This window comes from Cnephaeus nilssonii (assembly GCF_951640355.1).
Source record: "Cnephaeus nilssonii genome assembly, chromosome: 11".
Classification (NCBI taxonomy): domain Eukaryota; kingdom Metazoa; phylum Chordata; class Mammalia; order Chiroptera; family Vespertilionidae; genus Cnephaeus; species Cnephaeus nilssonii.
The window spans coordinates 26,833,399-26,850,924 of NC_137082.1; the positions used below are offsets into that span (position 1 = coordinate 26,833,399).

Consider the following 17,526-nt stretch of genomic DNA (forward strand, 5'->3'; position numbering starts at 1 on the left):
GATGGTGGACAAATGGTGGTAATGCAGGTCCGACCCTCTCTGGTTTGGTCCTGGGAAATCTGCAGTGATGCACATCTGCTGACTGCTAGTATGGCAAGGCATCGTCAGCGTCTTCCATCTCTGGACTGTTTCTCTTCTGTCTTCATGGCTGGAGCACTCCTGTCAATTCCTCTCTGTTGCAGGAATCCACATGGTCTCGGAGTTGTTTTCTGAAAATATACAAACATATTCTCGACCAAAAGTTAATAAAGGAAGCTTTTCTATAAATTTGGCTTGCGACCCTTTTTCATTTTGTGCCCAAACGATTTTCCTTTGGCTTGTTTTGACACCATGTATGCTTTACCTGGGTGTCTTGCTGTTAGCATTACAATTGAAAGTTAATTTTCTAAAGTAAAAATTTTCTAGATGTAATTTATTTACAGGATATTTTTCCTTACATGATATTCTTCTACTATCCCCCCTTTTTTGGTTTAAATATTAGGAGGCTTTTGGAAATTTTATGCTGTAATCTTGATAGCTTTTAAATTTTACTTTTTTGCACTAAAATGTGACTGCTTTAGGTTCATTATATGTTATGCAATTTTACCATGAGATGAACTACCAATAAAAATTTTAGTTAACACTTTAGGAACAGCTTTTTTGTCCAGTACAATTGATTTTTCTAGAACATTCGCTTATTTCGATTAGCCAATTTAAATTAGTCTGAAAACTTGACTATTTTACTGTCAAATTTAATACTCTAACAACCATCTTATTTTACCCTTGTAAATATTAGTGGAGATGATTATTTGCCTTCTTGAGTAGGCCCTGAGCATTCCTGGTGCTAGACTGGATTTAGATATCAAAGACCCCAGTTCCCCGCATCACGGGTGCAAGATATCTCCATCAAGTCTTATTGCAGTGAGAGGGCATCTGCTGTCGGCCAAGTCTCTGTTACCTGGGTCCCGATTTGAGCTGGGCATGGGAAGCAAAGCAGCCATGGGGGCAGGAGATCTCCTTCAGCAGGGGTGAGGGTTCAGGCCCCTGCAAACTTGGGGGGGTGAAGGTCTATGCCCCACCTCTGTTGACCCCCAAGTTCTCTCCTGATGGCCCCTTTGTGACTGTGCCTGTCTTAGGTTGTTCCTTCCCTGAGGAATCTTACCTGTCTCTGGCTAACCAGCCATCCTCCCGCGCCAAGCAGGGTGATGTGAGGTTTAGTTCTGTCTCCTTGGTCGCCTACGCCCCCGTGGCCTCCATGAAGGGCACGTACTTTGGTTGCAGGCTTCCCAGTGTCGCCATCACCAAACACCTGCAGAATGTAAGTGCCCCAGCAGGGAAATGAAAGAGCAGAGAAACAGAAGAATGTAGTGAAAATTTAAAAACACACACATTTCTTCCAGGTATTATTGTTTGATGGCTGGACTATGTAAATACTACAGCCCTTTAGATCTACTCTGCAGTGCCCGCCACGGAAGTCTGTGGACAGATAAAAGGTAGGGGTGGGGTGGGGGGGTCCCTGATTCTGCTGCCCCTCAGTAGTATTTGCAGTTGTTTTGTCCCTGGCTTTTCAAAGTGAAGTGCACCCTGGGAATGTAGGAATTATCTCCTTTGACATTCTCTCCCTACAGAGGACCTAGCAGGTAGCCCCTTGGCCTGGAGAATATTCCTGTCTTTTAAGAGTGTTCTTCCTTAGGGTGGCGAGCCTTTGACACCATATGTGCAAGAGAAAAGAGGATTGGGTGTCTTAAGCATGGAAACCATCGCAGAGGAAAGCTGAGTGTGGAGATGTTGAATAATGATGTTGAGAAACCCAGGTCCTTGGCAAGATGAGGAAACTTTTGAAAGCTATGTAGGACTTCTTTTCCCAAATAGTGTTAGGCATTCCCTCACGAACCCTTAACAACACATGGCTTCAGCGTTTACACAGAAAATGTCCGTAGACATGGTCTCAGTGGACTTGCCAGCAATCCTATGAGAGGACAGGGCAGCAGCTATGGTCATAGTTATTTTGCAGATGGCATGTGTCTGGTGGATGGCAAGGCTGGGACAGTAGCCCAGGCCTCTGACTCTCAATCCATTATGTCTTGTTGTCTCTCTGGGAATATAGATGTTACTTCCTAGGTTTTATATATATAAAATCTTCGATGCTTTTGTCCTTGTCTTTGATGCTTCAATGCCTGGTAACTTACTAGTGTCTCTTTTAGTGAGTGTGTTAAAGCATTTTCCTATAGCAATGGCATAATGTATTACTGATACCTCTACATAAAGAAGAGAAAGAAATGTCAAATATGAACCATTTGAATATATCATTAATAGCAGCAATTTTCAACCGGTGTGCCACAAAAATGTTTAAATGTGTAATACCTGACTATTTATAGTCAGGGGCACTGACCTCTTTTCCCTTAGACTGTTAAATAAAAAAGGACAACATCCAACACAACAATAGCCGCCTGGTACAAATGAATCAAAATTATACCTTTTTTTTTTTTTGGTCAGATAGACAAAAACATATAACATATTTTTTGGTGTGCCGCAGAATTTTAGTAATTAGTTTATGTATGTCATGAGATGAAAAAGGTTGAAAGTCGCTGACCTAAAGCATTAAAAATGTAGGTGTATACCCTTAAAGATATATGTTAGGGATAATAGTAGAGGGGTGAGTGGAAGTAAGGAAAATAAGGAAATGGAGTCTTGCCATATGGGATCAATGTTTACTTGATGGTGTAGCCTCCGGGATGTGTTAGCCAAGATTTTTAGACTTGGGTCAACATTAGAGACTTCATCATGCCCAAGAGCCAGGTCTTGCCTTTCTAGTAACGTCACCTCAGATGTGGTCTCTGTTTTGCCAGGAGTTGCAAAAGTGCCACTTGCAGCAGAGCCTTCCATTGCTGCCCCTCACATTGGGAACAGGACTCTATGCAAACTGACCCCTGTCCTTTGTCAAATACAACCTGACAGTGGCTGCTTTTCAGAGCAGCAGGTCAGAGTTTCATTGTGGAAATGAACGGGGAGAGAAAACAAACTTCAAGAACATATGTGCTTTCAAGCACCCGGCTATCGTAGCTCTAATTAGAATTTCTTAACAAAGTCTCACTATGCTAGGTCATTTATAAAATTGAAAAGCTTGTAATTTTTGGCCCCCAAAGAGTCATGTAAGCTAGAAGGGTATATCTGTATGTCTCAGGCAAAGGTGATCATTTGAAATATTTAGCAACTAGTTCAGCAAAAAACTCTGACCAATAAAAAGAGAACCTCAGGCTCGGCCATTGTAGAACCTGAATATATCATCCAAAGCAGCAATTTTCAAAAGAGAACCTCCAGGTCAGGGCACATGCCTGGGTTGTGGGCTCGATCCCCAGTGGGGGGCGTGCAGGAGGCAGCCGATCAATGATTCTCTCTCAACATTGTTGTTTCTATCTCTCTCTCCCTCTCCCTTCCTCTCTGAAATCAATAAAAATATATTTTAAAAAAAAGAAAAAGGAAAAAAAAAGAAGAGGACCTCAGATGCTTCTCTAGTACTCTCACAGGGCTCTGGATGCCCCCAGCTCTGTCAGGCATTAACCTTTTGTTTTTCTTCTTGTTGTTCTTTATTGTTTAAAGTATTACATGAGTCTACTTTTATCCCCCATTGACCTCTCCCCTGACACCCCCTTCCTCAAGCACAAGCCCTCACCCCCCTACTGTCTGTGTCCACTGGTTTTGCTCATATGCACACATACAAGTCCTTTAAATTGCTGGCTTGGGGATAGGACGCCAGGGATTCCTTGGGAAGAGACTGGAGTGAAGGCACATGGAAGGGACGCTGGAGGAGGGATTATTTACTTTAGAGCCACAGTTATTTACCAATTGGAATGGCAGTATTTCAGTATTTTAACAAGCGGAATTGTTATTCTGTTATGTACCAACTTAGTCTCAGATGTGTCCTTAGTGGAACCAGGTAAATTTATGATAGTCTCTCAGAATGGTTCTTGCCAAATCTCAGGATCCCTTATCTCATTCTAACATAAACCTGCATTGAAAACAATAGATGTAATTCATCAGTAATTTTACTTTATCACAGCAAATAGTCACACATGAATGGGATCATAGTGACCAGTAACACATGCTCCAGGGAGCATGGGTCCTTCTAAGTTTTGCTGCTCTTCTGCCCTGGGAGTAATATCTTAACCTCAGCTCCTAATAGGTCAGCACAGACTCTGATGTCCCCCCTGCATCCAGGAAGAAGTCTCACTAAATGCATCAAGTCACCAAATATTTACTGACTGCCTACAACTGGAAACAAGGTAACTTAGAATTTCAGGGGACCCTGATTCAAAGTTTCAGCTCTTATGATTCAGTCATTGGAAAATAAATACTTAGCACCAATAACATCAGGAGGCATTAGTATTGGAGCCGAGAGACTCGGGAAATAGATGGCATGGACTGGCCTTGCTTTTCTCTGAACATATAAGCCAAAGGATGTTGGGCAAAATATTTGTGAGCGCTGGCATGATGGTTTAGGGGATGTAAATATTTTTGATGCATTGGTTTGTAGGATTTTAATGATCTGTATGGAATATATATAGATATTTCTTATCCTTTTGAGTTTTTAAAAAAATATATTTTTATTGATTTCAGAGAGAAAGGGAGAGGGAGAGAGAGATAGAAGCATCAATGATGCATGCCCCACACTGGGGATCGAGTCCACAACCCGGGAATGTGCCCTGACTGGGAATCAAACCAGGACCTCCTGGTTCATAGGTCAATGCACAACCATTGAGCCATGCTGGTCAGGCTCCTTTTGAGTGTTTTTGATCTTTATTGGCAGAGCTGCTGATGCCTTTGTGTAAACTACAAAATGGTGCCCTAACATTTGATGGTCCATTAGCTGGACCATCTGTGCAGCCACACTCTGCTCTTACAGTGTAGTAGGCCTTACCCATTGTTTTCCGAGTTTCCATGCTTTCCCAGAGTTGGCAGCTTGGTAGCGCCCCTCAGGCATGTGGCAAACCTGCTTCCTTGGTTGTCCATGGCCCTGAAGGATTGGAGGCACATTGATCCATGCTGGTTCCAGGGAAGTCTTTTGGGCACTTGGGAGTTCTAGTAAGCTGCCTTTGGGGAGTGGCCAGACATGCTGTGTTCTTCTCCCGCTCTGCTGCCCATCTCCATGTGACCTTTGTTAGGTCACATCCTCTTCAGGACATAGTTTCTTCGTGGGAAATTGATGGTTAGGGGATTCTGACCCAAGCAATCAATGTCCCCTGGTGTTCCTTCCAAATAACAGTGATGGTCTGAGCCGCCTCCATATTAACAAATCTTAATAAAGATCAGACAATGGTCAGATGCATTATTACTCAATAAAATGTGGGTTGTTGGACAACATTTTGCAGCCATGAGTTCTTCTGAGAGAAATTATCAAAGCAACACTTGGAGGGAACAGATTAGTGATACATAGACAATATAATCTGCAGCGCAGGTCTTCATTATCTGGCCTATGATCTGAAGAACAGGGATAAGAAACACCATAAAAGGCATAGAAAAAGTAACATGTGTTGAAAACAAAATCCATTTTATTATCATTTGTACTTAGCATTTTACCACCAAATGATAATGCTACTACTTAAATATCAAAATGTGGTCTGGGACCAGCAACATCAGCATCCTGGCGCTGGTTACAAAGGCAGGTACTTGGGTCCCATTTCAGACCTATTGAATCAGAAACGCTGGGGGCAGGTTTTACAATTAGTGTTTTTGCACACACTCCGGGGGGATTGTCCAGTAAAGTTTGAGAAGCATGGAGACTTTATAACCTCTTAAAGTTGTTTTATAAGCAGCAGGTCACTTGATTCTCATCATCACCCTCTATGTCACTTGCACAACTACTTTTATTCTCATTTAGTCTGTGGTGGGCACACAGATGAGTCGAATGACCCAGGGTCAGATAGTCAGTTTTTTATGTTTATTATTTATCTCTTGGCATGTTTGGTATATGACATATAAACATTATGTCAGTTTCTCCTCCATTAAAGCTGACCCCAATTTTACTACCTATTTTTGGAGCAAGGATTATTACCTATGTTCTTTCAAGTTCTCTGAGATAAGTAGCTAGAGTAATCTATCTAATGTTTTCATTTATTTGCTCATTTTTTGATATCTTGCTCAAAGGGATGTGAGGATACTGTTTCTACTTGGGGTGTCTAGTATATGTATTTTATTAAGTTTTAAAAGGCAACATAAATGGTAGAATATACCTTTAACAAAATTTTTAAAGATAAATTTTAAAAAGTTTAAAATTGAAAAATATTATATATATATATATATACATATATATATATATATATATATATATATATATATATATATATATACTAGAGGCCCAGTGCATGATTGAATCATGCACGTGCAGGGTCCCCTACACGCTTTCGCTTTTCACGGTGGAGCTGGGTGCCTGTCCGCTGGTGCACCAGGCCTTTCAGAAGCCTCCGGCTCGGCGGAGGCTTCTGAAAGGCCTAGGCCTGGTGCCGGAGCAGACAGGCACCCAGCTCCCCCACTTTTGATGGTCCACGGCCGCTGAGGGGGGCTACCCTGCTGTTGAGAGGCACAGGGGGTGGAACTCCTGCCCCCTGCGCCTCTCAACGGCCACTGAGGGGGGCTGCCGCGGACACCTGGCTACCCTGCCGTTGAGAGGCGCAGCTGGGTGTCCGCGGCAGACCCCCTCAGCGGCCGCGGATCTGGCCGTTGAGAGGCGCAGGGGGCGGGAGTCCCGCCCCCTGCACCTCTCAACAGCAGGGTAGCCCCCCTCAGTGGCAGCAGATCCGTGCCTCTCAATGGCCAGATAGGCCACCCCGAGTCCCGCCCCCCAGCCTTCCGCCGCCCAGTCGTGGGCGTAGCGGAGTGATGGTAATTTACATGTTACTCTATTATTAGATAGGATATATATATATATATATATATATATATATATATAGAGAGAGAGAGAGAGAGAGAGAGAGAGAGAGAGAGAGAGAGAGAAAGAGGAATATCTATCTATCTAGCTATCTATCATCTAGCTATCTGACTATTTAAGGAATTGCCTCATATATTTGTGGAGGTTGGCAAGTCCAAAATCCTTAAGGTAAGCTGGCAGGATGGCGATCCCGAGACAAGTTGATGTTGCAATTTGAGTCTAAAGAAAGACTGCTGACAGAATTCCCTCTTCCTCAGGGAGGGTCAGTCTTTTTCTTAAGGCCTTCAGCTGATTAGATGAGGCCCATCCACACATGGAGAGTAATTTGCCTTCCTCAAAGTATACTGATTTAAACTTGAATCTCATCTATAAAAATAACTTCACAGCAACATCCAGGCATGCTTGAGCCAATATCTGGCTACCATGGCCTAGCCAAGTTGACACCAAATTAATGATCACAAAAATATTACCTTTAATGGAGTGTACATTTCATTTTAAATATGAACTATATTATATCCAACCCCCTAAGGTTAGATGTCAGACTTTCCCCAACTTTTTTATCTTAAATTTGGCACACCTTTGGCTACATGACTCATTTTTGTCTTCAAGATAAATTCACAGTGTGTGGGGGAAAATGCATAATTCTAACTTTTGAAAGATTTGACTTCTTTTTGCCAAATTGCCCTTGTAGATGCTTTACCCCTTAAGCTACAACTGAAGTATTTGGAGTGGGAAAATACCAGGCTTGCTTTGATCTATCTTTCTTTCTTTCTTTCTTTCTTTCTTTCTTTCTTTCTTTCTTTCTTTCTTTCTTTCTTTCTTTCTTTCTTTCTTTCTTTCCTTCCTTCCTTCCTTCCTTCCTTCCTTCCTTCCTTCCTTCCTTCCTTCCTTCCTTCCTTCCTTCCTTTCTTTCTTTCTTTCTTTCTTTCTTTCTTTCTTTCTTTCTTTCTTTCTTTCTTTCTTTCTTTCTCCCTCAGCCTGCAGGTCACTGGGAACCGGCATGATGCTGAGTTCCTGGGCCACCTCCTCCATTGAAGAAGTGGCAGAGGCCGGTCGCGAGGCGCTTCGCTGGCTGCAGCTGTACATCTACAAGGACCGTGAAGTCACCAAGCAGCTCGTGCGGCGGGCCGAACGGATGGGCTACAAGGCCATATTTGTGACAGTGGACACCCCTTATCTGGGCAACCGCTTTGACGACGTGCGAAACAGGTTCAAGCTGCCACCACAACTCAGGTAACCATCGGTCTCTGGTCTCCTGGGCCCCTGAGATATTTTTCTAATTCTCTTTGCTCTTGCCATGAGCCAGTTCCAAAAGTTTTCTCTAGTTTCCAAGTGAGTGGCTTGGGGAATTAGTTCTTCATAGAATGTTGCACGCTAAGTGTGGTTGAAAGGGATCTTGTCTAGGGCTGATAGGGTCTGGATTCTAGGGATAGTGTCCTTGCCAAATATCCCCATAATTTCCAGCAAATCACACCCATTTAGTGTGTATCACATACTTGAGCTATAAAGAGGGATAGAAATTGCCCATATACTTATAAAAGTCAAATAAAGTTATGTATCAGAGTGCATTAAGGGCTTGGAGAAGTATGAAGTGCCATATAGATAGATGATACTTAATATAGCCCAGGATACAATTTTATTGTGATCCCAATATCCTAGGTCTTGTTGAAATCACAGAGCCACCTAGTAACTTTTATTTTTCATTGTATCTGGGCTAGGGAGATTAAAGAAAACTTAAAGAGTGGAGACAAAAGAAGCCACATGCTTGATCCCTCATCAACGACTTCTTTAAGCAATAGCCCTCTTTTAAATTTATTTATTGATTTGAATGAGAGAGAGAGATTGATTGTTATTCCACCCATTTATGCATTCATTGGTTGACTCTTGTATATGCCTTGACTGGGATCGAACCTGCAACCTTGGTGTATCAGGACGATGCTCTAACCATCTGAGTTCACCTGGCCAGGGCTTCAATATCCCTATATAATTGTAGATGAACTTTAATTCACTTATTCATGGGTTCATTCATTCGTGCACTCACTCATATTAGCATGAACAATGTGTCTGGTAATCTATGGCTGAACAATGATGTTTTCATTAGGTCAGTCAGCTTGTGCAGTAACAGGGAGTTGTCCTTTTTTCCTGTAATAATTTAGAATTAGGATAATCTTTAGTAAAGCTGGGACTTCAGTGGAGTTTACTAAGAAAGACCCCAACCTCCCTAAACTACAGACCTCTTTTCCCTTTTGTTTTTTCCTTCCCGAGTTCCCACCAAAATCTGCTCTAAGGATTTTTCATAGCAATGTGTGACTAATAACCTTCAGGGCTAAACTCATTTGAACAGGAATCAACATATTAGTTGTAATAGAAGGCATTTTGATGAAGGGATTTCAAAGCCTCCATGGGAGGATAGGAAACAACGAAGGATGCCTTCTTTGGATCCTAGACCTCATTTTACATGGGCTGTTGCTTACTCTGGCTACATTTAACGTTAACCCTTCTAAAAGCTCCCAAATCTCGAAGATTCAAAATCAAATCAGCATTCCATACAAGGACAAGAATACTGTTGGAAGCCAGGAATTCCACATACGTTATAGAATAGGACGTATCGCAACCAGCACATAAGTCCATCTACAGTCCTGGGTGTCACACAACTGTCCTCTAGCTCTGCTGAGTACGTACCTATCTGGGTATAAACTATTGTGCATCAAATCTTGCTGCTGAGCCCTATGTAAATTAGCTGTGCGATGTTCTCAATCTCCAGCTGGTTTAGGATATTATGTCTGCATGTGGTACCTTCAGTGGCCAATGACAGAAGGAGAAAGTGCTCTCCCATCAGACCTGCCTCCTGTTTCCCAGACCCAGGGTTACCCAGACACCCTGTCTTTCCAAGAAAATAAAAGTAAAAGGCCCCTGACATATTCTTACGTTTGGCCAAATTCATCAGCAAGTAGGTGGCTTCAAATTTCTCTACTATGAGATCTGTATTCACATTATTTCTCTGTTTTGATTACCTTATTTTTTTTAGACTTTCTAAAATTAGTATGCCACTCAAGGCTTCTAACAGGAAACATTCCTCAATATTTTCCTTTTGCCATTTCAAAAGGAGTTTGCTATTTTTCCCTCCTCCTGTTAATATGACTAACAACAAAAACAATAATAAAAACAGTAGGGTTATTTCTGCAGCTCAGGAAGCACTTTCTCGCTCTGCATAACAAAAGGTGTTCACAGTGGAAGGTATTTAGAGTGGGAGATGACACAGTTGCTGCTTCTGGCTGCTGTGTCTTGCTCCTTCGGTGCCACGCCACTCAGTCAGGAGCGGGAATTGCTTCCCCCCCTTTTCCTTTGCTCCCAGGCTCCCGCCCAGATGACCCACAAGACCATGAGACAAAGGCTCTTTTTAGCTGTCCCTGTGCTTGTCACATCTCCCATCTGAAGATGATCAAATAGTGAGCAATACGCCCAGATCACTGAGCACGCAGGAAACACCCCAGGGCTGGGTGCCGCACCCCCAGATCACCCTCTGGCCTTGCTGGTCCTGGTGGACTGCAAGCGGGCCGGCTCCTCTGGTTGGCTTCCCAGCGGCCCACACTCAGCAGTCGAAGGCAGAGCCCACTAATGGGAGGCCCAGGTTTCCGCCTGAGGCCACATACAACCGAAAAGCTCCTCTGTTCCAGCCTGATATGAAATCAGGTTTCTTTCCGCAGCTGACCTGACTCATAGAAGGTGAAGCCGGGCTTTGCAGAAGTGAGGTTTGGCAGGCGAGGGAGGCAGGAAATCCAGAGGAGAATGAGTCTGTAAAGCAGTGGCTCCTTCCAGCCCTTGCTACTTCCTCTGCCGCGGTGGGGGAGGGTTCTGACTCTTGGCATCTGGGACCGGCCAGAGTTCAGGAGTTTGGTAATCTCTGCTTGGTCTATATGCAAAACACATGCATGTGTGTACATTCTGCATGGCACGGAGGTTCCTGAAAGTGAGGGGGGAGGGTAAGGAGAATACTCATCTGCTCTTGGAAGAACCCAGGAGTGAAGCCAGTTCCCTAGGCTGGTGCCAGAGGCTCTGACGCAGGGCCTTTTCTGTCTCCACACCCCAGGGGACAGTTCATTTTCTCTGGGTAAAGATCTGGCTCTTCGGTGTAATGCCAAGGCAGATGAAAGAGAAAATGAATTTCCAATCATTGACTATGTTCAAGGTAAATCATGACACCTACCCTTTCGGTGATTTGCCTGGGGACATGCTTCCTTAAGCCCCGGAATGATTTATTAATTATAGCAACCAGAACAGATCACACACACAAAAGGATCAGAATGCCACAGGTCTTCTCACGATAAAAGTAGCCTATGAGGCCAACATGAGCAGGCGCCCCATTACTTCCCTGACCTCATCTCCTAGCATCCTCATCCTTACTCACTGAGCCACGCTGGCAACCCTACTCTTCCTTCAACACACCAGGCGTGCTAGCGCCTTAGGGCCTCAGAACTGATTCTTCCCTCTGCCTGTAATATCCTTCCCCCAAATCAATGCACTGCTCACTTCTTCACTTTTCCTATGTTTCTATATCAGGGATGGGTCTACATGTCTTTATATTGGGAAAGCAAAATAAATATAAACAGTAGAGATCAGAATAGAGGCATAGTATGTGTAGGGATCTTGGAGAGGTTTTGGGGAGAGAAATATTAGTGAAGGTGGACTAGGTATATGGCCCAATAGCCTCTGAATTCTTTGGTTACAAAAACATTCACAATATAACGGTATTAAACAGCATGAGGACTTCCCAAAGATGTCCATGTCCTAATCCTTGGAACCTGTGAAGCTGTTACTTTATATGGCAAAATTGACTCTGAGATGGGAAGGTTACCCTGGATTATCTCACAGACTGAATGCAGCTAAGGGGTCTTCATGAGAGGGAGGCAGGAGTGTCCGAGTCAGAGAAGGCGAGGTGATGATGGAAGCAGAGGTTGGAGTGATGTCGTCTGGGGTCAGGGAACACAGGTGGTCTCTAGAAGCGGGAAAGGCAAGGAAAGGGATTCTGCCCTAGAGCCGCTGAAAGGAAAACGGCCCTACCCTGAGTGTAGTCTAGTGGGAATCATTCTGGACTTCTGACCTCCACAACTGTAATATAATAATAAGTTTGTGTCATTTTAAAGCCTCTAGGTTTGTGATCTTTTGCTATAGCAGCAACAAGTAGCATATCCAATAACACCGATCTGCTCATTTCCTATACAAGGTAGCTTCTCAATGAGGCTACTAAATTTGATTACCATATTTTATTTTCAAGTCAACCCTCTACCAGCTCACTTACCTCTTATTCTGCAGTACTTTTTAAAATGTATTTATTAATTTATTTAAATCTTCAGCTGAGATTATTTTAAATTGAGTTTTAGGAGGGGGAGAAATTGAGAGAGAGAGAAAAGAGAGAGAGAGAGAGAGAGAGAGAGAGAGAGAGAGAGAGAGAGAGAGAGAGGAGGGGATCGAACCTGTACAAACCTGTAACCTTTTGGTGTATGAGACAATGCTCCAACTCTCCAACTGAGCCACCCTGCCAGGGCCTTTTCATTTATTTTTTTATAGCACTTATAATCTAACTTGCTCCATAAATTACTTATTGATTATATTTATAGTTTATTTTCTGTCTCTTCTTGCTAGAATATCAACTCAGTGTGGCCAGGGATTTTTGACTGTTGTATTTACTGGTCTACCCTAAACATCTAAAACACTGGCACACAGTAGGTGCTCAATAAGTAATGCTGAATCAATAAATAGAACTATATTCGATCATGTGAGATTTACCCAATAAAACATGACTAGTAAGAAGTTGAGCAAAGGTTTGTGCTCAAACTTAAAGCCCATTCCTTCAACCTTTCTTTTAACTTCCCAGCCACACTGAGGAAGAGATTAGCAGGACTATGTTCTCAATATAAGTGTTTCCCTAACCACAGAATTAAAGGCTAGGGGTCATGTACCAGTTCCTGTATGTATTATGAATCTCTGTCTCTCTCATATTGAGTTGATATCATAGGCTCTACTGATAGTTATTTTTTATTTTGTTTCCCACTATGGAGACATGTAGCTTTATCTTTAATGGCATATTATCAATAACTATAATAAAATAATATCACATATTTCTCCACAATATTTATTACTGCTGTTACCATTGGTGATTTAATAATGTTTAACTTTCTTTTAGTAGTTGTTACTGTTTTTATGATGCTAACTTACTAAAAGCTAAAATAATTTCTATATTAGATTAAAAAGTATATTTGAGGAACAGTCAAGGCACAACGAGTTCCTTACAAAGAAGAAATTCTATCCCTTGCCTTTGGGTCATTAAATAGATTGGGATTCGAGAATTAAGTCATAAGTAATCATGTTATTATTTTGATGTTGCCCCCTTCCTTCCTTACAAAATGGAATACTTTGGTTATCAGAAGCCACTTTAAGTGTTTCTTGTGTATATGTCATAATTCAAATAAAAATAGCATTCACGGAGGTTTTCTTCAGAGCCATTGGTAAAACACTCCATCGCGGGTCTCTGTCAAGATATCTGAAAACTTTTTCTTGGCTTCTGGCTTTGAACAACGTTTTAGAGTAACAACAAGGCTTCATTGTGCACTGAAATTTCTGTAAGGCAACATTCATTCAAGTGTTGATCTGCATTGCACCGTCCAAGAATAACAACAGTTATTTATATAATTTTATCCATGTTTCTGTTTTTTCCTATCCATTTCACCCTTTCACCCCGCCCCTGCTGAAACACTGTAGCTTGTTTGGGAGGGGTGTGGAGTGCTGTGTAGAGTATATACACATACAGATGTTTTTCTTTTTTTTCCTCTCTGGTCTTGCTACAGACCAGACCTTTTACTTATTACCAATGTTACTTAAAAGTTTGGAATTTAATATCACTTAATATCATTTCTAAGTGATGGAATAGCTCTCCATAATACAGAGATATTTATTGACCAGAAGGTTAGCTTAATTCAAGTTAGAATGACAATGGAAGACCAAAGTCTGTTATAAAATGTACAACCTTTAGTCGTTTGATTACAAAAGAGATGTTTGAGTATTACCCTTAAAATCCAGACCAAGGCTCAACAAGTAGATGGGTATGCCTCTCATGGAGCTAGAATTTTCAATGATCTATAAGGGCCTCCTAAGTCCATGAAACTATAGAGCTTACTGTTTAATACTTATCGTGAAAACTTTGCCAATGGCTTGAGTAGAGTTATGTGGGATGTGAATGTTCATATTCTTTGATAATATATGCCACCCAAGCTACCCAACCAGTTATTTTAGCTGAAAGTACACTAAAATGTAAAAAGCACTAAGCTTAGTTTTATATTAAAGGAAATCTTATGATCCTCTTAAAAATAATTTTAAAATAGTGTGCCTATGTAATTCTAGGTTTACATAAAATTGTTATAGTTATGGCTCCAAGATCCTTTCTATATTCAATGGCAGAACTAGTGCAAGGGAAGAAAGAGTTATGACTAAGTCAGAGGTCAATGTGCAGCTATATTTTTACCCAAAGAAAAGTTTGGCTAGCAGGGTTGTATGCTCGAACTCCAGTCGGGGGCATGTAGGAGGCAGCCATCAGTGATTCTCTCTCTCTCTCCCTTTCCCTTCCTCTCTGAAATAAATAAAACTGTATTTAAAAAAGGGAAAATATAATTGCAACCATCCTATAGATTAGCGATTTTCAACCAGTGGGTGATTTTTTTTATTTTTTTATTTTATTGATTTATTACAGTGAGGAAGAGAGAGGGATAGAGAGGGATAGAGAGTTAGAAACATCGATGAGAGAGAAACATCGACCAGCTGCCTTTTGCACACCCCCTACTGGGGATGTGCCCACAACCAAGGTACATGCCCTTGACCGGAATCGAACCTGGGACCTTTCAGTCCGCAGGCCGACGCTCTATCCACTGAGCCAAACCGGTTTCGGCCAGTGGGTGATTTTTTAAAACATGCAATACCTGACTATTTATTTAGTCAGAAGCACTGATCTTTTTTCCCTTAGATTGTCAAATTAAAAAAATGACAACAGCCAACACAATAGTTGTCCAGGGTGAATGAATAAAAATTACACCAATTTTTTTAGTCATATCAACAAAAATATATTTTTTGGTGTGCCACAGAATTTCAGTAATTAGCTTTTGTGTGCCATGAAATGAAAAAGGTTGAAAATCACTGCTTTAGATGGTTGAGGAGTGAACAAGTAATGGATTTGAGAAGGGTAACTTTTCTTTTTCTTTTGAGTGAGTCATTGTAAAGATATCTTTGAGGAGTTTCTCATTTTATATATCTCTTTATTTCAGGATGAAAAATTTTGAAACCAACGATTTAGCATTTTCTCCAAAGGAAAATTTTGGTGACAACAGTGGACTTGCTGCATATGTGGCAAAAGCTATAGACCCATCCATCAGCTGGGAGGATATTAAATGGCTGAGGGGGCTGACATCGCTGCCAATTGTTGCCAAAGGCATTTTGAGAGGTTTGTTTATTTCTCTACTTGACTTCATACTGATTTTATGATCCTTTGTGGATATGATCATGACATTTTTAAGGGAAAATAATCAGGAAAAATTAACATGGGCTTCCAAAGAGACATTCTATCTCTCAATTCTCCCTTTTGACGTTAGTGAGTATATAATGTCCAAATTCTTAGGTAATACACTGAAAGAGAACAGGACTCCGATGAAGCAAGAAGTTACCCATTTTAAAGCATTAGGATACTGTTGCCTTTTTTTTTTTTTTTTTTTTGAAGCTGTCACCAAGTCATGGAGCTTGACAAGCTCTAGATAGAAGGTCTTGTTTTGGCTGTAAGCTGCAACAGTTGCTCTTAGGCCAATGAGAAGCTCCAAGGATGACATTTAAAATATATATATATATATATTTTTTTTATTGATTTCAGAGAGGAAGCGAGAGGGAGAGAGAGATAAAAACATGAATGATGAGAGAGAATCACTGATCAGCTGCTTCCTGCACACCCCGAACTGGACATGTGCCCTGACCAGGAATTGAACCATGACCTCCTGATTCATAGGTCTATGCTTAACCACAGAGTCACACTGGCCGGACACCAAGGATGATATTCCAATAATCAAACCTGTTGTAAGAGCCTCTTAATATTTTTTTCTTGTTCCTTCCACGTAACAATGATGAGAACTGATTTCAGAGTGTGGTGAATCCCGTGTCACCTCCCTATAAAGCAGTGGTTCTCAACTTTCTAATGCCGCAACCCTTTAATACAGTTCCTCATGTTGTGGTGATCTCCAACCATAAAATTATTTCCGTTGCTACTTCATAACTGTAATTTTTCTACTGTTATGAATCGTAATGTAAACATTTGTGTTTTCCGATGGTCTTAGGTGACTCTGCTAGCAGTTCTCAACCTGTGGGTCACGACCCACAGGTTGAGAACTGCTGCTGTAGAGCCTAAGTTTTGCTATGATACTCGGTCAAATGACTCTTAGACTAAACTAATGGCAAAAGAAAGCAGTTATGAGTACTAATTTCTAAAACATGTAAGCCGTGTTGGAGAATGTAGACTTGACGCTGTTTGAGAACTGCTAAGGGTGTTGATCAGGGAAGCAACCCCATCAGATTAGCATTTTAGAAAAATCACATTTTGTATAATGGATCTAGTGGATGGATGTGGCAAAATTGGGGTCACAGAGCACATTTAAGAAACTGTTATTGCTCCGGCAGGAGATAACTGTGGCTGACCTGAAATAAGTAAGAGGGTATAATTGAATTGGAAAATCAGTGTAGTTTCCAGCATTTAATTCACTCTCATCACAGGGGTGGCCTAGGGCAACTGGCTTGAAAACACCAAGAAAGAATAACGTTTTAGTATATAGTAGTCCCACATTTGTCCATGTAAAATAGGGAACACATATAAGAATGAGATGAATGAGGCTATTTAATTTTTTAACTAACTTTTCAACTTAAGGTTCCAAATATATATCATTTTCTGCAACTTTGCCCTCTAGGAGATGATGGAAATCTATTGACTTAGACTTTACTATCATGTGCTATGTTAAAAAGTATTTTGGCTTCTGGAACTTCATTCTGTTACCTAGAACTACCACCACCATCGTCTCTCTTTGATTCTCATCCATGTGGATCGTGTAATTTGCTTCCACATATTTTTGTAATGTTTTGCACATAGTAGATAGCTCAGATGTTGATTTAATAAAATCCTCAGTGAAAACTATATGAGTCATCTATGAAAACTCTATGAGTTTCTTGCTTTAGAGAGAGCTCAAAAGCAAGAAAGAGTTGAGACCTTTGGCATTTGAAAGGAAATAACCTATTCATACATGTACGGTTTACATTGTCTCATTTCTCTATAACTACTTATTTCATTTAATTAACAAACAAGAATCATTTCTATGACAACAACTGCATATGCTCAGTGTGGTGTCGGGGAGGGGTCCCAGGGGCGGCAGTGCAGGTTCTGGGAAATCTAGTGTTCATTCTTCCACAGATTTTCATCCAGGAGTCCCAGGGATTGACCTTTTACCAGAAAGACACAGATTATGTTTGTAGGCACATGAAATCATGGGCAACTGGAAAGATATCAGTAAAACATTCTCCTTACCATCATCTTAAGAATTGCATTT

At 41.3% G+C, this 17,526-nt stretch overlaps 1 protein-coding gene across 1 annotated transcript in view; it reads left to right on the top strand.

Moving 5' to 3' along the window:
* Nucleotides 1-17,526, top strand: part of HAO1 (hydroxyacid oxidase 1) — a gene marked incomplete at its 5' end in the record, with an annotated part of 57,288 nt that overhangs the window by 20,418 nt on the left and 19,344 nt on the right. Inside the window, 2 exons of the mRNA XM_079783450.1 lie at nt 7,882-8,137; nt 15,217-15,392. Of these exons, the coding sequence (XP_079639576.1) occupies nt 7,882-8,137; nt 15,217-15,392 (432 nt within the window). The remainder of the gene's footprint in view (nt 1-7,881; nt 8,138-15,216; nt 15,393-17,526) is intronic.